Source organism: Neolamprologus multifasciatus, chromosome 5 (genome assembly GCF_963576455.1).
Source record: "Neolamprologus multifasciatus chromosome 5, fNeoMul1.2, whole genome shotgun sequence".
Lineage (NCBI taxonomy): Eukaryota > Metazoa > Chordata > Actinopteri > Cichliformes > Cichlidae > Neolamprologus > Neolamprologus multifasciatus.
The window spans coordinates 2,831,905-2,854,771 of NC_140443.1; the positions used below are offsets into that span (position 1 = coordinate 2,831,905).

The 22,867-nt window shown below is 42.4% G+C and overlaps 2 protein-coding genes and 1 long non-coding RNA gene across 8 annotated transcripts in view; 2 read left to right on the forward strand and 1 right to left on the reverse strand.

Moving 5' to 3' along the window:
- Positions 1 to 157, reverse strand: part of LOC146517782 (uncharacterized) — a 16,191-nt gene extending 16,034 nt beyond the window's left edge. The window contains exon 1 of the long non-coding RNA XR_014874211.1: positions 28 to 157. This is a non-coding gene — a long non-coding RNA (uncharacterized LOC146517782). The remainder of the gene's footprint in view (positions 1 to 27) is intronic.
- The window catches only part of LOC146517784 (uncharacterized), a 23,772-nt gene extending 10,334 nt beyond the window's left edge, over positions 1 to 13,438 (forward strand). For all 5 annotated transcript variants that reach the window (XM_085160390.1, XM_085160389.1, XM_085160387.1 and 2 more), the window contains 3 exons: positions 821 to 874; positions 2,278 to 2,910; positions 3,443 to 13,438. In XM_085160390.1, coding sequence (XP_085016516.1) covers positions 821 to 874; positions 2,278 to 2,910; positions 3,443 to 6,180 — 3,425 coding nt within the window. In that variant the 3' untranslated portion in view covers positions 6,181 to 13,438. The remainder of the gene's footprint in view (positions 1 to 820; positions 875 to 2,277; positions 2,911 to 3,442) is intronic.
- Positions 13,439 to 18,398: 4,960 nt separating this feature from the next.
- LOC146517785 (butyrophilin-like protein 10) lies at positions 18,399 to 22,749 on the forward strand. Of its 2 annotated transcripts, XM_085160436.1 has the most exons (6): positions 18,399 to 18,623; positions 19,838 to 20,170; positions 20,343 to 20,378; positions 21,169 to 21,453; positions 21,563 to 21,694; positions 22,129 to 22,749. In XM_085160436.1, exons 1-6 carry the CDS (start codon positions 18,557 to 18,559, stop codon positions 22,215 to 22,217), a joined length of 942 nt encoding a protein of 313 aa, XP_085016562.1. In that variant the 5' UTR covers positions 18,399 to 18,556; the 3' UTR covers positions 22,218 to 22,749. The 2 variants fall into 2 exon arrangements, with proteins under 2 accessions (XP_085016562.1, XP_085016563.1); XM_085160437.1 differs by lacking the exon at positions 20,343 to 20,378.
- The last annotated feature ends 118 nt before the right edge of the window (positions 22,750 to 22,867 follow it).

Consider the following 22,867-nt stretch of genomic DNA (forward strand, 5'->3'; position numbering starts at 1 on the left):
TGAAACAATTGAGTCAGGTTTACTCACAGCGGTGATGAACACTGTCGGACCATCGGCGGCTGGCTCAGCTGAAGCCGCTGGAGTGGGTTGAGGTGTGATGGGGTGATGATGGTGAGGACGACATCTCTTCTGTAATGGAGGATCAAACAGTTGTGCAGCAAGCATCGACGGAAAAGCCGGCCGCCAATGCGTGAAAAACCAGGCGGCTAGAGCTTCTACAAGGGCAGCCAAATTTTCCTTGCCCAGGCCGCCCAAGCCAAATAATTCCAAACTAGAACCTTCCAAACTAGAACAAAGTGGAACTTATTGGCAGACATGACCATTGCACTTATAACGATGCAACTGAAATATAAGGAGACTTTCGGACAGGTAGTTACTCAACGATCCAGCGTCGAGGAGCTCTCAGCCACACTGCTTTGTAGCTCCTCCGACGAGGCTTGATCAGCGCCAGGTGTGTGTGAGGATCCTTGGGTGTGACCGGTCAGCTGGCAGGGCCACACCCACCAGGCCTGAAGGTGCCTGTCACGATCGCACACACACACCTGCCAATACACAAACATGGAACACAGGAACATCAGCAGTGCAGAACACACATATAATATAATAAGTCCACAACTGTTCAGGGATTCTAGGTCACTCAGACCCAGATCCCTGACAGGAAAAGGGTTTTAGTGATCAAATCAGGAGCAATGAGAAAATATTCCAGCTTCTGCTTTGGTGCTGCTCCACCACACAAGCAGTATTAATCCCCCATAGTTGGTGTTTAAATCATAATTTAAAAATCATTGCTAAAAATGTGTCTTTGTCCTTGTGCTCACAGATGATATGAAACCACTGACACGCAGTTCCAGCTATGAATTCCTGCCACCTGACAGTAAGTCTGTGTAAAATGTATATCTATGTGTGATGGAGGTGTACCATGTAATGTTTTTATCGTTGGTATTAAAACAACTGTGTAGTGAAATGAATGCTTTTATTGCGAGATTTACCTGACTTAAATGGTAAATGGCCTGTATTTGTATAGCGCTTTACTAGTCCCTAAGGACCCCAAAGCGCTTTACACATCCAGTCACCCACCCATTCACACACACATTCACACACTGGTGATGGCAGCTACATTGTAGCCACAGCCACCCTGGGGCGCACTGACAGAGGCGAGGCTGCCAGACACTGGCGCCACTGGGCCCTCTGACCGCCACCAGTAGGCAACGGGTGAAGTGTCTTGCCCAAGGACACAACGACCGAGACTGACCAAGCCGGGGCTCGAACCGGCACCCTTCTGATTACAAGGCGAACTGCCAACTCTTGAGCCACTCTTAAGGGGAGAAATAACCTTTCAATTAATATCTAACATGTAAGTTTTTGTAATGATGCATGTTTAATGTATCCATGGCATTTACACTATAGTTATAACTTCCCAGTCAGTTTGATATGCCTGTTATGCACACCGGTTTCTTTCTGCAGGCTGTGAAGAATAGCAAAGAAACATTTGCCAGCATCAACTTATATATGGCCCAGTTGCATATCTGGTAATACGTGAATGTGTGTGTGAATGGGTGTATGACTGGGTGTGTAAAGCGCTTTGGGGTCCCTAGGGGGGACTAGTAAAAGCGCTATACAAATACAGGCCATTTACCATTACCATTTACTTTCTTTGCACTGATGTAAACACTTGGTCGCCAGCATGAGCACATAGAACCCCCAGTGGTCACAGGTCACACATATCTCACATACTCTCTGAAACTGTACTAACATTGTGCATTAACCTGTCCCTAAACACTGATACCAAATCCACATGTGGACACTGTTTCTAAATTGAAATTTATACGTGAATGTAGGCATATGTGTAACTCGTGTGTCTGAAGAGTGTCTAGTTTTGGGGCTGCATGTAGGCATGTAGCTTGGTGTGTGTTACATGTGCATGCGAGTCGGGGTGCAGGTCTCTGTATCTGTTCTTCTGTGTCCGTATATGTGCTTCTACCTAAATGACTGTGTGTGATAATGTATCTGTTATTTTATGTGTATTTTTATAGATGTGTGTGGAAGAAAAATATCCCTGTTGTGGAATGATCTGCCCTTGCATATTAGGCAGGCTTCTTGTCTTTCTGAGTTTACAACTCTTCTCCTCTCTTTGTTTATTCATGCTATTTGTATATGTACAAAACTTTGTGAACCCTGGCTTTATGTTAAAGTGCTTTATAGATAAATTAATTAATTTCCTGTTCTGATTCTCTTCAGTTAATTGTCTGGAAATAAGTGATTTACTTTTCTTCCCAGTGTCCGAGTTGAGGGTGGTTCTGCTGGGGAACAAATGGTCAGAGATGAGAGCAGTGGGGAACATGATACTGAGACAGGAGAAGTTCTGTACTGAAAAAGCAGCAGACTGCTGTGTGGAATTCAGTACACCCTTCAAGGAAAAACGAATAGTTGTCATTAACACACCAGACCTGTTGCTTCCCAATATTTCTGATGCCAAACTGAAGAAGCATGTAGAAACCTGTGTGGGGCTCTCTGCTCCTGGACCTCACGTGTTCCTGTCGGTTCTACAGCCTGAAGACTTCACTGAGGAGCAAAAACAGAGGCTCTGCAAAGTCCTTGAAGAATTCAGTGATCAATCATTTGATCATTCATTGGTTCTGAAATCAACTCCCAGAGAGAAGAGCTCAGCTTTCATGAAAGAAGATCAACCCTTAAAGGACTTTATCAGAAAATGCAAATACAGACATTTGACGCTGAAGAACCTTGAACGTGCAGAGCTGCTAACACGCTTGGTTCAAATTGCAAAAGAGAACAATGGACACCTGGTCTGGGATGTATTTGAAGATGCAGCAGCAGGTCTGACTTCTGAGCAGGAAAACCTCAAACAAGAAAAAACATTAACCTTTCCATTTGGTCCAACAAAGGAAATTGGTAAGTTATTGTTTATGTCATGATCCCTGGGTCTAGGACCCAGTATTTTAAGTTTTGTCTCTTGTCAGTATTTCCTGGGGTTTCTGTTTATTTATGTTTCCCAGGTTTGGTTTTCCTGGTTTCAGTTTATATTATATTTCCTTGTATTTTTGGCTCCCTTATCTTCCCATGTCTACCCTAGTCTTGTCTCTATGTTTATTTACTTCTATATATCAAGACTGCATTTTTGTTTCCATGTTAAGTTCATATATAAGTGATTCTGCCATCTGTTTACTTACATTCTGTCTTACCTTGGTGGTGCTTTGTCCTCTGTGCTTTTGTTAACCCCTTTTGTTTTATCTTTGCTGATTTATTCTCTTCTATGTTTCCTGGCTTCCTGGTATTTTCTTCACTTCATTTTTTCAAACAACAAATTTAGGAAACTCTGCACACTTGATTTGATGACAGGTGCATAAGAGAAAAAAAAATATATATATATACTGTATAACGTCCTTGCTGGTATCTTAATCTTAGTATTTTTGTTAATTTACAGCACCTGGACTCAAAATTGTGATATTTGGAAAAAGTGAGGACAAAAAGAAAACGCTCTGCCAATTCATCATGCAGAAAAACCAGTTTCCATTCTTTAAATTCAACCTGAACAAGCAATGTGAGGTGGCTCACGGAGAATGGAAAAGCGAACTAGTAACAGTGGTGAAAACCCCAGACATGTTTCGTATGACTGTGAAAGCAATTATTGAAGAGATGAGAAGCTGTGTGACTCTTTCCCTTCCTGGACCAAATGTTTTGCTGCTGTTAGTGAAACCTTCTGATTTCACTGAAGAGAACAGAAGAACTTTGAAGGTCATCCTGAGTTTGTTTGATAAAAATGCCTTTAAACACTCGATGGTCATCAACTCACATGACAGTCAAACGAGTTCCTGTGTGAATGAACTCCTCTGGGACTGTGGAGGAAGACTCTACAACATGTTTGAGAAAGACCACAAACAGTTAATGGCGAAGATTGAGGACATTGTGAATGAAAATAAAGGAAAATTCCTCACACTCGCTGAAGAGACCACACAACTGACGTCTGAACTCATCAAGCCAGTGCTAAACCTGGTTCTGTGTGGGAGGAGAGGAGCAGGGAAGACTTCAGCAGCCAAGGCCATTTTAGGTCAGACAGAGGTTCATTCAGACTCATCAGAGTATGTTAAACAGGGAGAGGTGTGTGGATGTTGGGTTTCCCTGATGGAGATGCCTGCCTTGTATGGAAAACCTCTGGAGGCAGTGATGGAGGAATCACTCAGGTGTATCTCCCTCTGTGATCCTGAGGGTGTCCATGCCTTCATCCTGGTCCTACCTGTGGCTCCCCTCACTGATGAAGACAAGGGAGAGTTAAAGACCATCCAGAACACATTCAGCTCTCGAGTCAATGACTTCACCATGATTCTGTTCACCGTGGACTCAGATCCTACAGATCCAGCTGTTGTTAACTTTCTAAAAGACAAGAAGGACATCCAGGAGCTCTGTGAGAGCTGTGGAGGAGGATCTGTTGCTCTCAACATTAATGACAAACAGCAGATCCCACAGCTGGTCCAGGCTGTTGAAAAGGTGAGAGATAAAGGACCCAAATCCTTCACAAAAGACATGTTCATATTAGCTCAGATGAAGAGAGTGGTAGAACAGAAAAACATTAACACAAGACTTAAAGCTGAAATGCTGGATTTAAGAAAAGAAAGGGCCATGTGTGTTGATGATAGAAATCAGAACAGGGAATGTCTCAGGATGGTTCTGATTGGGAAGACTGGCAGTGGGAAGAGTGCAACTGGAAACACCATTCTGGGGAAAGAACATTTTAAATCTAAGCCCAGCGGGAAGTCTGTGACAAAGTTCTGTGAGAAAGAAGAAGAAGAGGTTGATGGACGTCCTGTTGTTGTGGTCGACACCCCCGGTCTGTTTGACACGACTCTGTCCAATGATGAAGTTGGACAAGAGCTCGTTAAATGCATCACCATGTTGGCTCCTGGACCTCATGTGATCTTACTGGTGCTATCAATCGGCCGGTTTACAAAGGAAGAAAAAGAAACTGTTGAACTGATCAAGAAATACTTTGGGAAAAATTCACAAGATTTCATCATCGTTACATTTACCAGGAAAGATGAACTGAAAGGTCAAACATTTGAGAGTTACAAAGAAGATGATTGTGATGAATTTGTACAAAAACTCATTCATGATTGTGGAGAGAGATATCATGTCTTTAATAATAATGATGCAAAGAATCGGGCTCAGGTCAGTGAGCTGCTGACAAAGATTGAGGTAATGGTGGACAAAAATGGAGGCAACTGCTACACCAATGAGATGTTCCAAGAGGCTGAGGTGGCAATAACGAAGGAAGTGGAGAGGATCCTAAAAGAGAAGGAAGAGGAGATGAAGAGACAGAAAGAAGAGCTTGAACAAAAACATGAGGAACAAATAAAAGCAATGGAAGAAAGAATGGAAGAACAGAGAGCTGAAACTGAACAGCAGAGAGAACTGATAGAAAAACAACTTAAAAAAATGGAGGATGAACGTGAACAGAGAAAAAGAGAACAGGAAAGGCGAGAAGCAGAGGACCGCCAAAGGAAAAAACAAGATAAACTTCAACAACAAGAGTTGGAACAAAAGCGTATAGATCTGGAGAAAAAACTAAAGGCAGAATCAAAGGAAAAGGAAATAACTGACCGACAGCTGGAACAAAGCAGAGAGGAGATGAGAAACCAACGAGAGAAGTGGGAAAAGGAAAGGAGTGAGTGGTGGGACAAACGACATCAAGAAAACGAAGAGAAACAAGCAAAACTTAGAAAACTGCAAGAAGAATACGACCAGGAAAGAGAAAAATATGTAAACAAGAGAAAAGAAGAGGATCGAAGGAGAAGAGATCAAGAGGAGAAAGAGCGGAAAGAACTGGAAGAAAACTATAAGAAAAAACTGCAAGAAATGAAGACGAAATATGAAGAAGAAGCCCGAAAACAGGCTGAAGAGTTCAACGAGTTCAGACAGAAATACACCAAAGACTTTACAGCTCTGGTAGAAAAACACATGGAGGAAATAAAAGAACTGAAACAACAACATGAGAGAGAAATGCAGCAAACAGACGGGAGACACAGTAAAGATTACAAACAGTTGGATGAACTCTCCAGTTACAAAGAAAAATCTCTCAAAGACCAAATTAAGGACTTGAAGAAAAAGCATGAGGAAGAAATAGAGGCTCTAAAAAAGAAATATGAGAGCAGCTGTACTATCCTCTGATCATGAACACGATAGCCCTTCAGTACTTTTTCATAACTTTTTTCCCAACTTTTTTTCCAATATTTTGGAGATTGATTCAAATGTACAGGACTCTATGTTCTTGACAAGTCTGGCTAAATATTTAGATTATGCACAGTTAATAAGACTAATAAGAATGTACATCTGCAGTATGTCTACATCTACAGGTCTAACTCTGGATAGACAGAGATTTACTTCAATGCGGAACAAAATAACAAGAAGTTTGAGACAGGCCAAAGCAAAACATTTTATAAATATATCTGAAAGAGCCAAAGGTAATGGTAAAATTATCTGGCAACACTTAAATAAATTACTTGGCCGTCATTCAAACAAAAGTAAAAATACAATTGAACTTTATGTAAATAACTCTATTGTTAGAGAGCCTCTATCTATTGTCAGTAACTTAAACACTTTCTTTATTTCATCTGTTAAGGAGATCAGTCAGGGCTTTGACTCAGTCGTATGGTCTGATAATGTGAATGATGTTGGTCAAAATTTGTTCACCATCACTCATATTTCAGACACTGAAGTTGCTAAACTAATTACAGGTTTAAAACAATCAAAAGCACTTGATGTATATGGTATTAACACAAACTTCCTAAAGGAACATATGGATTTGCTTGTACGTCCAGCAACTCATGTTTTGAATATGTCTTTCAAACACTCCATTGTTCCAACAGATTGGAAAATTGCTGCAGTTACACCAATTCTCAAAGCAGGTGTGAAGACTGACATTGCTAATTATCGCCCCATAAGCATACTCCCGGTCGTATCTAAAATAGCTGAGAAGTGGGTGGTTAAACTCCTCACTGCTCACCTAAAAAAAACACCCAACCCTCATTACATCCATTGCAGTTTGGCTTTCGGGCACATCACTCCACAGATACTGCCCTGTGTATGTTAGTGGAGAACTTGAAGAGCTTGCTGGACAAGAGTCCCTGTGTTGGAGCTGTATTTTTAGATCTGAAGAAGGCTTTCGACTCTGTAAACCATCAGATATTGTTGTCCAGATTGACTCAGTTTAATATCTCCAGTCAGGCTCTTCAGTGGTTTGCCTCATATCTCTCACACAGGAAACAGTGTGTGGTGTTGGACGGGGTTAAATCTCCATATTTAGACTGTGATACAGGGGTTCCTCAAGGATCTGTTCTTGGGCCCTTATTGTTCTCTCTTTTTATCAATAACTTACCTGAAGTCTGTCCAAATATATTTACTCAAATGTATGCGGATGATGCAGTTATATATACGCAAGCAAATAGTGTCCAGCAGGTGGCAAAAGATCTTACAGCTGCTTTAGCATTAATACATAGCTGGCTGGAGGACTCATGCCTAATGTTGAACACCTCAAAAACTGTCTGTATGTATTTTTCAAAACGCCCCTTAAACTTGAAGCAGTCAAACATATTCCTGGATGGAGTAGAGCTTGAATTAGCTCCAGAATTTAAATATCTTGGGGTCATTCTAGACCCAACATTATCCTTCAAGAGTCACATAAATAAAGTGTCCCAGGTACTTAAATTTAATAATCGAAATTTTAATCATATACGTAATAATTTAAATATGAATGTTGCAAAAACTTATTTTTACTCAATAATCATCTCTCATATGGACTATTGTTTGACGTCCTGGTCACTTGCTTGTCGAACAACACTTAAAACTATTGAAAATGTGGTGTAATTGCATTGTACAGTAGATGTTAATGCAGCCGGTCAGTGTAGTTAGGCTGATGGCAGCTAGAGGGCGAGACCGGTGTGTGTTTTGTATAGAATGTTATGTTATGTGGGAGCAGAGCAAGAACAAGAAAATAAAGTGTGGTTATGACTCGTACAGTGGACCCGCATATAATTGAATAACACGACATGGTGTCAGAAGTCCTGTACTGATCCATATAACCTCGACTGAACGAACCTGTGTCTGGCGGAGCTCGCGGAAAAAACGAGGGGAAAATATGGCGGATGAGACTGCACAGAGAGCACCGGCGGGGCCGAGCGCGACATTCAGCATCCAGCCACCGGAATCCTTCGACTTTTCAAAACCGCAGGAGTGGTCCAAATGGATACGGAGGTTCGAGAGATTCCGTCTCGCCAGTAATTTGAACGTCAGCTCGGAGGAAAACCAAGTCAACACGTTGATTTACTGCATGGGAGATGAGGCGGACGATGTGCTTTGCGGTCTGAGTTTAACAGCGGAGCAAAGGACAACATATGAGGGGGTACGTGATGGCTTCCAGGCTTTTTTCATTGTGAAGAAAAATGTGATCTATGAGCGCGCCAAATTCAATATGCGCCGACAGGGAGAAAATGAGACAGTGGATGCTTTTGTGACAGCACTGTATGCGCTAGCAGAACATTGCAACTATGGAGTGCTACATGATGAGCTGATACGGGATAGGCTCGTTGTCGGTCTCACGGACAAACGGCTGTCAGAACGCATGCAGCTTGACCCAGATTTGACTTTGCAGAGGGCTATCAACATGGCGAGGCAAAGTGAAGAGGTAAAGCGACAACAATCCTCCTTGCGAGGTGACTCTAGAGCTGAGGCTAGCGATGCTAAGTCAGTAGATAGAGTGCATAAATCAGTCGTAAGCCTGTTAGAACCAGACTGCTCCAGACTGATAGTCGTCAAGCTAAAACACGTGGATTCCGAGAAGACGGCAAAAAAGGGCCAACCTGTCAGAGATGTGGTGGCGCTCCATCCCATTCAAAGCAGGATTGTCCAGCGAATGAAGTCAAATGCCACGCATGTGGGAAAAAAGGACATTACAGGCGTGTATGCAGGGCACCAAAAACAGTGCATGAGGTTGAAGAGGATGAACATGGTTTGTTCCTGGGCAGTGTTAAGTGTGGGGGTGAGCCGTGGACTGTCGACTTAAGCATAAACAACAAAAACATGTCATTTAAAATTGATACAGGTGCCGATGTGACAGTCCTACCCCTTAAGGTGTTTAAGGAGCTCTACAGACACAACCACCCCCCCAGTCTCCACAAACCAACCAAGGCTCTGCTGGGTCCCGGGGGGAGTTGTTTGGATGTCGTTGGTGTCAGTGAGCTTGCACTGAGGAAGGGTGACAAAGAAATACTTGAGGATGTCTTTGTCAGACACCTGCACACTGCTTTGCTGGGGAGACCTGCCATTAGCAAGCTGGAGCTTGTGGCTCGTCTGGAGAGCATAACTATAGAGACACTTAAAAAGTGCTACTCAAAGCTGTGCAGTGGTCTCGGTGAGGTACGTCAGCCCTACGACATCAAACTGAAACCTGGAGCTCAACCTTTTTCCTTGAAGATGCCACGGAGAATCCCGTTGCCTCTGATGGACAAAGTTAAGCAGGAGCTGGCCCGTATGGAAGAACTAGGGGTGATCAGCAGGATTGAGGAGCCAACTGATTGATGCTCAGGCATGGTGGTGGTACCGAAGAAGACAGAAGATGTACGCATATGTGTCGATCTTACACACCTCAATGAGTCTGTGTGTCGAGAGAAGTACATACTGCCATCGGTGGAGGAAACATTGGGCAGATTGGCTGGTGCCAGCATATTCAGCAAGCTGGACACTAACATGGGGTTTTGGCAGATACCTCTGACGGAAAACTCAGCCAAATACACCACTTTCATCACACCGTTTGGGCGTTATTACTTCAAGAGACTGCCCTTCGGGATTGCTTCAGCACCGGAGCATTTCCAGAACAGGATGGTCACAGAGGTCACAGATGGTATGGAAGGGGTGGTTTGCCACATGGACGACGTGCTGGTCTGGGGCAGAACGCAGGAGGAGCATGACTCTCGCCTACACGCTGTGCTGGGCAGGATCCAAAAAGCTGGCATCACCCTAAACATTAACAAGTGCGACATCGCGAAACAGCAGGTGACATTTTTAGGGCATGTTCTCTCAGCCAGCGGTATCAGCCCTGACCCAAGCAAGACCCAGGCTGTGAGGGAGATGAAGGAGCCGCAAAGTGTGAGTGAGTTAAGGAGCTTTCTGGGAATGGTTAACCAGCTTGGAAAGTTTATCCCACAGCTCGCAGAGAGAGACAAACCTCTAAGAGACTTACTGTCTAAGAAAAACTGCTGGAGATGGGACATTGACCAGGCTAGAGCATTTCAGAACCTGAAAGATGCGCTCACATCACCGCCAGTGTTGGCCATGTATGACCCAAGCCGTGACTGCAAGGTTTCAGCGGACACATCATCGTATGGCTTAGGGGGTGTGTTGCTTCAAAGATGGGATGAGGAGTGGAGACCCGTTGCCTACGCGTCACGCTCCCTCACTGCAACAGAACAGAGATACGCTCAGGTTGAAAAGGAGGCTTTAGGTCTGACCTGAGCTTGTGAGCGGTTCCGCAACTTTCTTATTGGCAAACACTTTCAAATGGAGACAGACCATAAGCCGCTGCTAAGTCTGCTGGGGGCACAAACTCTGGATGCGCTCCCTCCCAGAATTCAACGCTTTAGGATGCGCCTCATGCGATATTCCTACTCGATTTCGCATGTACCAGGCAAACACCTGTGGACAGCTGACACGCTCTCACGATCTCCAGTGAAAGCAAAAGAAACACTTCAAGACAAGGAGTTGTTGGAGAGCACAAATATTTATGTGGACATGTTGATGGACAATCTGCCAGCTAGCAACAATTTCTTGGAGCAGCTGAGAGAAGAGCTGAAGAGGGACAGTGTATGTGCTCGCGTGATGCAGCTGTGTGAGGAAGGGTGGCCCACACATTTCAACAGCGAACCAGCGCTAAGACTGTACTGGGCAGAACGGGCGTTCCTCACCGTACATGATGGTCTGCTAATCAAAGGGGACAGGTTGGTTATACCTGCAACTATGAGAAATGATGTGCTCACCAGACTACACGAAGGTCACCAGGGAGTGGTTAAGTGCAGAGAGCGGGCACGACAGTCGGTTTGGTGGCCAGGGCTAAGCCAGCAGATAAATGAGCTTGTCCTTAACTGTCGGACATGTTGCCAAGAGAGAGAAAACCACACAGAACCACTGATACCATCACAGTATCCGGGGCAGCCGTGGCAAAAGCTAGGAGCCGATCTGTTTATGCTGAGAGGGAAAACCTACCTTCTTGTTGTGGATTATACCTCAAGCTTTGTTGAGATTGCCCCTCTCACACCTTCAAGGTCAGAGGATGCGATCCATCATCTCAAAGGGATTTTTGCACGTCATGGGATCCCCGAGCAGCTGGTAACAGATAATGGGCCACAGTTTTCAGGGGCAGCTTTTGAGACATTTGCAAAAGTGTATGGCTTCCGTCACATCACAAGCAGCCCGAAATATCCCCAAAGCAACGGCGAAGCCGAACGAGCAGTTAAGACTGTCAAGAATCTATTGCGGAAAGCTGCTGATCCACACTTGGCTCTGCTCGCTTACAGAGCCACCCCACTGCAGAATGGCTATAGTCCAGCCCAACTCTTGATGGGGAGACGGCTTCGCACCACAGTGCCAATACTGCCTTCTCTGCTTGACCCCGCACTTCCTGATAGTGTGGTTGTCGCCCGGAGGGAAAAGGAGAGGAGGACTAAAGAGGCACAGTCATATAACCTTCGTCATCGCGCACGCAGCCTCAACAGGCTCACTCCAGGCCAAGAAGTGTGGATAACAGACCAGAGAGCCAGCGGCACCGTTATTGGCAGCCACTCCACACCACGATCATATCTCGTGGAGGGACCTCATGGGACAATTAGGCGGAATCGTCGGCATCTTGTTCCCATGAAACACTCTCCGGACCAAACTGAGAGCAATAATGGGGAGCCAGAATCTGCAGAAGCCGGGGAGCAGTGCTCCACGGACATGCCAGAGACAGTTTCTCCAGAGCTTCCATCTACACCCAGAACCAGATCCGGAAGAGTGGTTGTGAGACCAACCAGATTGGACTTGTGACAGATAAGATGGAAAGGACAGTTTTACACAAGAATACCCCTCTTTCGTAGTATTCTTTGCACAATAAGGGTAAAAGTGTAAAATCTAAAAAGTTGTCATTTTCAAATATGCATGTTCAGAAGTTGGGAAATGCAGGGGGTGTGACGAGTTGGCATGTAAGAATTTGTGTTACTTAACGGGTTAATTAGAGTTAAGATTTTCGTTATATAGTATTCCTTGCAGGTAAGCGCAGGACCAGACCTTCCAGCCACAGAGGCAGAATAACCCTCTAAGGTCTGGTGAGTCAATGGTAGTCTACCCATTGATTCTAGAAAGGGGAGATGTGGTGTAATTGCATTGTACAGTAGATGTTAATGCAGCCGGTCAGTGTAGTTAGGCTGATGGCAGCTAGAGGGCGAGACCGGTGTGTGTTTTGTATAGAATGTTATGTTATGTGGGAGCAGAGCAAGAACAAGAAAATAAAGTGTGGTTATGACTCGTACAGTGGACCCGCGTATAATTGAATAACACAACAGAAAACATTTAGAGAAGAAGTTTAAAACTACTTGACAAAAAGCCGACTTCCCATCACCACTGTCATGTGTTAAAAAAACATAAATTACTGAACTTCAATAACTTAGTGAAACTTAAAAGAGTGTGTTTAATATATAAAGTCTTACACTCCCTTGCTCCACCACCACTAAAGCAGTTCATTAGGCATAAAGAAAGCTCAGACAGGACCACTCGAGCTACAATCTGAGGAGACTTGTTTATACCCCACAGACGGACAGCATTTGGGCAGAACGTCCTCTCTGTCCAGGGTGGCCATCTGTGGAACAGTCTTCCTCAACCCGTTAGAGAATGCTCGACATTCAACTTGTTTAAGGCACAGGTTAAAAACTGGTTATGGACAAATCAAGTGTGTGATCATGTATGAGTTGTATAGTTTTAATGTTTTATTTGGGAACAGGATGGTGTGTATGTGTAAGTTTGGTGATGGAGTTTTTATTATGAATGAATGATGAATTTTTATGAATTATTATGTCTATTTTTTATGCTTAAGGACAACAGATGGAAATTAGCCCTTGGCTATAATCTGGTATGTTTACATTCATGTATTTTTTTTTTACATTTATGTTCATTAACATGCACTGTCCTAAATAAATAAATAAATAAATGTGTGACATTGGCATGGTGGAGGATGTTAAGTAAATTCTTTGATGTACAATATTTAATATGCGGTAAAATTGTCACTCTCTTTCATAATCAATTTTCTCCTCATTTGGAGACTGAAATAAAAACAGAATTAAAATGTCCATAAGTTCTTTATGTCATACCAAATTTTACACTAATAAAATATCTATTGACCTGAATTTTCCATGTATATTTGAAAACTTTATGGTTTTTGTATATTGTATATGTATATATTCTATATATTCAAAATACTAAATATCGCTCTACAAGGGCCTGATATCCATTTATGAGGACATTATACTGCCACTGTTCTATCGAAATTTTAAACGAATATCATCATATGTGGCTCTCATTTTTCTTAGAAACAAAAATCAGGTAAAAACAAACAAACAATCTGGTAATTCTTTGTTTTTACATTCATCAGGTCCCAATCCACGTTCTCACTCCTAACTCATCAAATGTGTGACGCATGGTCAGGCTCCCTCTGCTTCACTTATCGACGCGCAGGGTCCTCTTGCTGAATACTATAGAGCTCCCTAAACGTTGTTTATTGACGACAAGAGATTGCCGCGGAAGAGCCTGTTGTCCGTATATATTTCCAAAATCACTGTGTAGTGACGTATACTGAACACAATAAATTATATGTAAACAACTACCTGACAGCAGATAAATTAAATACAGGCTATTACTTTTGTATCGTTTATTGCATTTATGGAGGGAGTGGTGTATGCTGGGTAATGGTACAGCTAGCGACTGGGTGACTTTATTCACCTGCTTCGGATGTTATCAGTCAATACTAGTGATGTGCGATACCACTGATTTCCTTTCCGATCTGATACCAAGTAAAATTCAGGGTGGTATCGACGATACTTATCCGATACCAATACTCTGTAAGGTAATGTTTCATTGTATTTCATAATACAGTATATAATTGTAATATGTAATTGTAATAATGATATAATAATATAGCTTCATAATTATAACAGGACATCAGACTACTTATTCGTATTGCTTAATAATGCAGAATTATCAAATAGAAATAAAAAACCTGAAGTTGTGCGTTATTTAAACATGTTGCCTGCCTGCAGCACTAAAGAAGTCCGGAGAGACGTCTGTCTCACCCTAGCAGCACCTGTCCCGCTCGTCCTCTTCAGTTCGCCTCAACATAAGCTCATCATATTCTGTGATATGATTTACTCTGAGGTGTTTTACGATGTTAGTGGTGTTGCCACAACACCTCACTATCTTGCCACATGTATGCAAACCGCGTCTTGGCTGTTTTTGGAGGTAAAATACGTCCACACATGACTCCGTTTACGCTCAGCCATTGTTGTGAATGCGCACGGCAGGGGCTGCAACACATTTATACAGCCGTATTTCGCATATGACTATGAAAGGCGTAAGAGAAAGTAGTTCCCTCCAATTTAGAGATCCAAACGATATAGTTTCTTTCCACTGTGTTTCTGTTAATGAAAAACTACAAGTTTACCCCAAAGTCCTAAAATATCGATATTTTAATATGAGACTCGATTCTACAACATAAGTTTCTGGTATCGGAAGAATCTGTATTTCAATATCGAACCGCACATCACTAGTCCATACAATGGGTGTTATTAGCAGACATCAGTCCCATAGATATGGGCCATCTCCACCTGCTAGATTGTTCAGAAGGTTGTTATCATCCATCCAGATGGAGGATCACTAACAGGAGCGTGGGAAGACTCCAGAATCCACTCTGGCTGGAATCCGGTGGATACAGCAGTGTTTACAGGTGAGGCCATTTAAATGTACAGCATTTATAGAATAACTATTAAAAGTCAGCGAGTGTCAATAATGTTAATGTGGTTACGTTAGTAATACACCGAGTGCTAACATAACAGCTTTAAGATGCATTTGTAGATATTATTACGTGTTTTACCGTCTTTATGGTGCTAGCTTAAAGTTACAGTGTAAACGTTAGCTTATATTGTAGTAAAGCTGTTACTGTTTAAATGATGTTAGCACAGAAATATTAGCTTCTGTCATGACTGATGAAGTTACTAGTTAATAAAGTTTCCAGTAAAGTGTTTAATCGCAGCCACAGATTGACGGTAAATATCCCGTTTTTCTTTAGTGCATCTGTAATAAATATGTGCAAGTTTCAGTGCTTCGTTTAAACTGTATGATACTTATACTGACCCAGGGTCAGTGTAAAATATAATCCTGAACAAAGTCTGGCTCCTTTAATCCTGCATGACAAACCTCAGGATGCAGGTTATCAAGGGCGTAGATTTGGTTTTGGCATTGGTGGGGACAGATGATTCAACCACTGAACCCTGTTTCTTTGTTTTCCTTTTGTCTTTGCTTCTTGATAAAAAAAAAAGGAGAAATATACTTGCCTACATATGCAGTTCTGCATGCTTTTAAACCATTTAAAATTACAGTTCATAGTTTTATATGTGAATTATATAATGTTATATTACTATTAAACAAATGACTGACTAAGTATTTTAGGCTTTAGTTTACTTCAGCCATATTCCATATAAATCAGGTATCATACAAACATAAAAACAGCTTCAAATACAGTCGTGACAATAAAAGAGTATGACTTTAAGGACTTAACAACATTAGTTCAGTTATAGTACACCAACATCTCTGACACATCAGAACTAAGGGAACACTGAATGACCTGGTGGTTTTTGTCCATAAAACTACTCGTCTAAGATTACCACAAAAGATCTCTCAGCAAAATTATGCAACATTTTAGGCACTATTGCCCCGATCAAATCAGTGAGCTGGGATTTTTTATTCTAAACATGAACTACTGTTACAGCAACAGACATAGACTACATGTCCCACACAACAACTCAATGTCCACTATGTGAAGGAGCCAAACACATGCCTTCTCCTCTCGTTAACTGAGATAAACTGCTGGCATATTGGTTTTACATCTATACTGTCCAGTCTCTCCTGGTGGACATACAGCAGCATTGTTTAATCTCATTTCAGTCACTGTTAACCTTAGCCATCTTTTTAGTCTTCTGAGAGCACTGAAGCTTCTTTTAGCCTCAGTACATGCGTTTTATCCTCAGATTACAATTATTATTCTGTGCTTGATGTGCCTCAGCTTTGGCCCTGGCTCTTCCCCTCTGACTGCACTAGGACATATTGCTACCTGATAAAATAACACATGGATTCATGCCATATAAAAAGTGAGACGTGTCAATTCAGATTCTTTGTCAAATATACACTAATGAATCAATTTACATCAGCAGCCTAACAACTGTTATGACAATAAATACTAGTTAATCTATAGCACCAAATCATCAGTTACCTGTGACCTCGCCTCTTCACCTCTGTCTGAGCTACAACATGGCAGAGCTGCCTCTGTCACCTGATGAATAACAGTGAGACGTTCCACATACATGCAGTCACACATGTGCTTCAAATACAGTCATGAACCATCAAGTCATCATCCAATTTCACCTGTGATCTTGTGTCACCATTACTCTCTATCACCTGACAAATACGACTTACATGACAATAAGAATAAAATGTGGAGCTGCTTCAGTGTTTCTGTCAATTTGTGCAGATCTTGACTCATCAGTAATGTTTGTAGGCTGAGTGCATTTTTAAAACAATTTGTGCAAACTGCACTCCAAGGTGGAATATTTGCACAATCATGACTACCTCATGATATTTTGTCTCAAAAATTAACCCTGTGAATATGTCAGTGCCATTAGGAAGAAATTATTATGTCACCAACATTTTAACGTTAGACATATAATTCTAACAGCCTCTGTAAACTAATATCCGGGCTTGCTCGAGGCTGCTGTTTTCTGACAGTTTCAATCAAAATTAGAAATGCTGCTCTGAGACTGAGAGAACTAATAGTGCTGCCTGTTGTGCAGTTAGTTTCCGAAATACTTTTTTATATCCAGGTTCTTCCTTTGTGCTGCCGTCCTCCTCTCCTCCTTGCAGGCAGTGTTGCCAACTCCTCAGTAAGGAAAATCACTATTGGCTGTCCTAAAAGTCGCTAGAAGTCGCTAAATGACGTCATCGCCTAATTTGCATAATTGGTCATGCTAATATAATTGTAACCTATGTTGTTGGAGAGAGAAATAACATCGTGGAAGAGACATGAAGTGAGTAAAAACGTACTAAATGCATTTAGAGTTTATTTAGAACTAGAAATTAAATTTATTTTAGCAATTATTGTTTTTTTTTTAATGTCACAATTCCAACCCTGCTCCTTTATCCGGGCTTGGACCGGCAAAAGTGACCCGAAATAGGCACTCTGGTGGAGTTACTTTGTGTGTGTGTATAAGTAGTTTTAAACCTCGTGATCCACAAAACAGCATAACAGTAAAAGAAGAACTGATTGCGTTACAGTCAGTGCGGGAGCAGCGGCTTCGCTCATGCGCGATTCATTTGCAGTTCGGACGCACAGGTGTGAACGTCTTCTGCCCTGATAGCAGCTGGGGGAGGACTATCCTCCGCCCGTGAGCGCTTTGGGACGGGCGTGGTACCCACGGCAGCACCCGCTGCTTGTTGAGAGTAAAAGCGATACCCGCTTTGATGTCAAAAAGTCATCATAAATAAGTCTCCAATAACACCAGAAAAAGTCGCCGGATTTGTCGCTAGTCGCTTTTTAGAAAAAAGTCGCTAAGAGGGTCTGAAAACTCGCTAAATATAGCGACAAAGTCGCTAAGTTGGCAACACTGCTTGCAGGTCCTGGCAGCGCAGGTTTGCCGCTGCTAAAACTAAACAGAGCTTCCTGAAAGGCACAGCCAATCACATTGGCCATATTTGTCACATGACGTAGGACCGCAGTAGCGAACGTAATTTAACTCTTTCTGCACCGCTGGGTGAACGAGACGTTGACAGATCTTTTTTTTCTTTTTATCGGGTTTGTTTTTCTTTACTCGAGGAGATCAAATTATTGGTGGGGACAATTGAATAATCGCTGGATATTGGTGGGGAAATGTCCCTTCCGTCCATGCCAAATCTACGCCCTTGTCACAGACGTTATTTCAACAAACTGAAAGAAGCAACGGCAGACCGATCGACTGCGGTCTACAGCGGGGAAGGGGCGGGCCCTCGTCGGACGGGGAAAGAGGCGGGCCGTCGGGGAAAGAGGCGGGCCGTCGTCGGTCGGAGGCTTATACGCCGGTCGGAGGCTTATACGCCGGTCGGAGACTTTTTCGCCGGTTATAAAGCCCGGTCAGCTCGCTCTCTGTAACTCTCCTCTCGTCTTTGCTCAGAGCAGCTCCCCGCTCTTGGCCGATCCGTCTGCCGTTGCTTTTTTCAGTTTGCTGAAATGAAGTCTGTGAGGATTTTGTGCCTCTGTCTCCTGACTGTATCTGCAGTTATAGGAAATGAAAAGTGTAAGAAAACTAATGACAGTAAATATCTAAAGGTACAGCTCTGAGCGAAAATATTCTAAATTTCTGCAGAAATGAGGAATGCGGGAATTGGATCCTTTTATCGCTCACTTTAAGTACATCTGTGTGATCTTACAGTACTTGGAGTAAAAGTACTTAAAGGAAACTTCTCCTGTCTGTAGTTTCTGGAGCTCATTTGAAATATTCTGTTGCTTTCTGGTTCAGTCAGCAGCGTTTAGTTTAGACTGATAAACACGGATCAGTAGAATACAATAGAATAAGGATGGAGTTCAGTTCAGTGATAGTTGTTGGACAGAAGCTGCTCCAGCAGCAGGTGAACCTTCTTCAGGTTTCTGAGGAAATAAAGTCTCTGCTGCGTTTTTTTTTTTTTTTTTTTTTTTTTACAATAGCAGCAGCTTCTCTGATCATTGAAGCTCCTCGTTGATGGAAACCCCCCAAAATTTAAAGCAAAGCACTCTCTACCTCCTCACGCCCTACACCCCTCTATGTCGCCTCAAATCTATTTTTTTATTGATTATCGGTAATACTAAAATACTGCTGTGACTAACAAAGTGGGGTTTCTGTTTCTAACAGGGTGTTAAAGCAGTGCAGAGAAGCTGTAATGACTGTAACGTCTCCAGGAAGACATCAGTATTATTGATAAGATTAAAAGGATTAATAATGGTACACATAAATGTTAATGTGAGGAAAAATGTTATTTCACAGTAAGTTGTTTTATACATTTACATGAAACATAGTATGATAGATGGGCAGAACTTTGTAATTTGAATTTAACTTATTTAAATTCAGTTTGTGATGGCACAAAGTTCTGCCCATAGCACAGCTTCTATTTAGAAATATTAAACCATTGAGGACATGCCTTAAACCTGTATTCTATCAGAAGCAACCAGATGGCAAAGTTTATCCAAAAAGGTTGATTCTGATCACCTGTTCACGCGCTTTCAGTTTCAGTTCAGTTCTCCCACTGAAAACGCTACTTACAGATAAACAGAATCCACCTTTTGAGATCTACTTACCTGGATGACTGAACATGCATCAAGAAGATAGAGCTTATCCTATCACAGTAGATTGTATGTTGGACCTATCAGTGACCTGAGCTACGGATAAGTGAAGTAAAATATCTGAACACACTGAGTTTGAGTTACAGTCAAACTATGAACTACAACATACTGAATCAAACATGCTTCATTCTTCAGGTCCAGGAGTCACAGTCTCAGAAGAAAGTGCTGTGATCCTACCCTGCTCCCTCAGCACCAATCAGAACCTTGAACAGAAGCTCTTTGATTGGAGGAAAAAAGCACCAACTAAACAGGAGGTGTTCATGTACGATGGAGGCCTTCATTACAATAATGGACGTCGAGGTCAAGACGAGCACTTCAGAGGACGGGTCTCACATTTTCCCCAAGAGCTGCAGTTTGGTAACGCCTCCATCTTCATCAGAAACACCACGGTGGCTGACAGTGGAGTCTACACCTGTGATTTTCCACATCTGCAGCCAGAACAAAGGTTCTGCATTAAACTTGTTGTTGGTGAGTAGAAAGCATCCTGAAAATAAACCCTTTAATAACAGCTGGAAGCTGTCACCTCATCAGTTTGTTACCTGAACCAAGAGATGTCCACAAAGGTGATGCAGAAACATCAGCTCCATCATGAGTTCATGATGCTGTGTGAAAAAAAACACGTTTAATTTTTGCCTTTCAGAACTCACCTTGAAAGATCGATCAGGAGAAATCCCAGGTGAGTGATGATGTCACTGATGTGTGCATCTGTAACCTGTTATAAAGTTACGTTGAAACCAAGCACACCATTGTTTTTCTTGTGACATTACCAATAAGTTTGATGTGTCACATGACCCTCTTCCTATTGAAAAAACAAAAGTTGTATCCAAGATGGCCGACTTCTAAATAGCCACCATGGTCACCACCCATCTTGAGGAGTTTGCCCCCTCACATATACTAATGTGGCACAAACAGGACTTTAATATCACCAACCATGTTATTACGCTGTATCCATATAAATGGCCCACCCTGTACATCAGAGGAGTCGGTGCTGAGCCTGACTCTGATGTCTCTGAGCTCTACATGTGCAGTTTGTAGATGCTGCTGTGTGGACTGGGATCAAACCTGTGCTGGTGTCCAAATGTGTGAGTAATGGTACGTTCCCTCTGGGGCACAGAGTCGTAGCAGACAGAGAGCAGATGTAGAAATCAGTGATGTTCTCAGTCAAGCCTTCAGATTTCTCTGATCAGTCTTTGAGGTCACACTCTGCGTCACAGTCTAACAAATCAATCTGTCTGAAAGCTCAATAATGATGACATCATTGTTACTTCTGTGAAGCTGGACTCAGGACGGTTCCTGTTTGTGCTGATAAATGAAAGTCCTCCCAAACTCTGCTGTAACATGTAGTAAAGGTTGTTATTTCTCTGCTCTCACACACGATGTGTTGACATCTCCATCAGGAAAGAGAAGGACATGAGAGCATGACATCACATTTGCGCTGTAACTGCAGCTTCATGCTGTGTTCACAGGTGCAGCTCCGAAGCCGTTTGTTGGGATCCTGAACATCAGCGAGGACGAGGCGCTGCTGAAGTGTGAGGTCAGAGGTGCTTCTCCAAAGCCTAAAGTAGAGTGGAGGGACAGCGATGGGAACATCCTTCCTGCTGAGGAGCCACAGGTGTCACACACAGGAGAGCGCTATGACATCACCCTCCTCACCACGGTGACCAGGATGAACAGCAGCCTCTTCCACTGTGTAGCCACGCAGGAGGAGATGGGCCATGTGACCCGTGATCAGATCGACGTGCGTTACTGTGGTAAGATCTTATTGTGTCGTTGTTTAGACTGTGTTTAATGTTTGTGTGTATCCAGTGTGCTGTGTGTGGCGTCCTGCTTCAGTCCTGCATGAACTTTCATGTGTTTCAGAGAAAACGTCTGAGGTGAAGTCCTGCTGTGGAGTCGCTGTGTTCATAGGTTTGTGGTTTTCTGGAGTTGTGACTGTCGCTGCAGCTCTGGCTCCATTTGTAGCTGCAAAGTACATCAGAAAACACAAGAAAGGTGAGTTAGAATAATGCATTTATTATTTATGATTTATTTCATATACCTGTAAGGTTAGACAGCCATACAACAGATGATTTGATCAGTGTCGAGTTCACATTCCTGACAATTTATGTTTGAATCTTTTGCTTTAAACAGGAAAATAAAAACTCATAATTATTAATAATTAATAATCCTGGTGTACACACTAAGTCAGAGTGTGCACAGCAGGATTATTCTGATAGTTCAACATGAGGCTGTTCATCTTCACATAATGCCACCAAACTTTATCAGTTAATATTCAAGGTTCTGAGCATTAAATGATCATTTTAGTCTGACTACATGTTTTTACACCACAGTTACCACAAACTGCTGCTTTTCTCCATCTGTGAGTAAAGCAGAGACATGATGTTATAATCTCATCCTTCATGTTCTCACTTTTTCTTCTTTTGCAGCTTCTCAGAGAAACCAGAGAGACGATCCTTCTAAGGAAGCTTGTAACGGTGACACTTCACTCACAAACCGTTTAGCATCACAGCTGTAGTGTGTTTGTGTGGCGGGGGGGAGGGGTCACCATTACTTTTTTAATATTTTGTTTTTTTATCCCTTTTATTATTATTTTTTTTAATCCGTCTCGTTGTGTTTCCATGTTTCACACTGCAGTCTGTGATGAGTCAAGGAGATCATATTGATTATATCAACTGTAAGTGTTTCACTCCAAAACCTACTGCAGGTGCTGGTGATCCTGCACAAACTGGTTCTACTTTTGTAGATGTCAGATGGTTGTAAACATCAGTGCAGCAGAGATTCTTCATTCAGGGAAACTGACTGTACGTCAGTGTGAAAGCTTTTAGAAGTTTGAGAGAAAATCCAATAAAAAGCTGCTTTGACTTCTTCAAATATCACTCAGCTTCACGTTGTTGTCAGAACAAACCAAAGTTTCCTGCAAACCTTTGACTGTATTTAAACTTGATGAGATTGACTTTTTCTTTTGTCTTCCTGTCGAGTCGACTTGTTGGAGGAACGTCTGTCTGTATTGGAGGTGTTCACATCTGTTTGTTAATTTCTCAGGTTGAAATCTGTTTTTATTCAGAGTCATCAGCAGCTGTGCCTTTCACAGTGATGAAGTTTGTGCTGTTAAAACTGATATTGATGTATTTAAGAATCAAGCTGCTTTCAAAATGATGGATATTT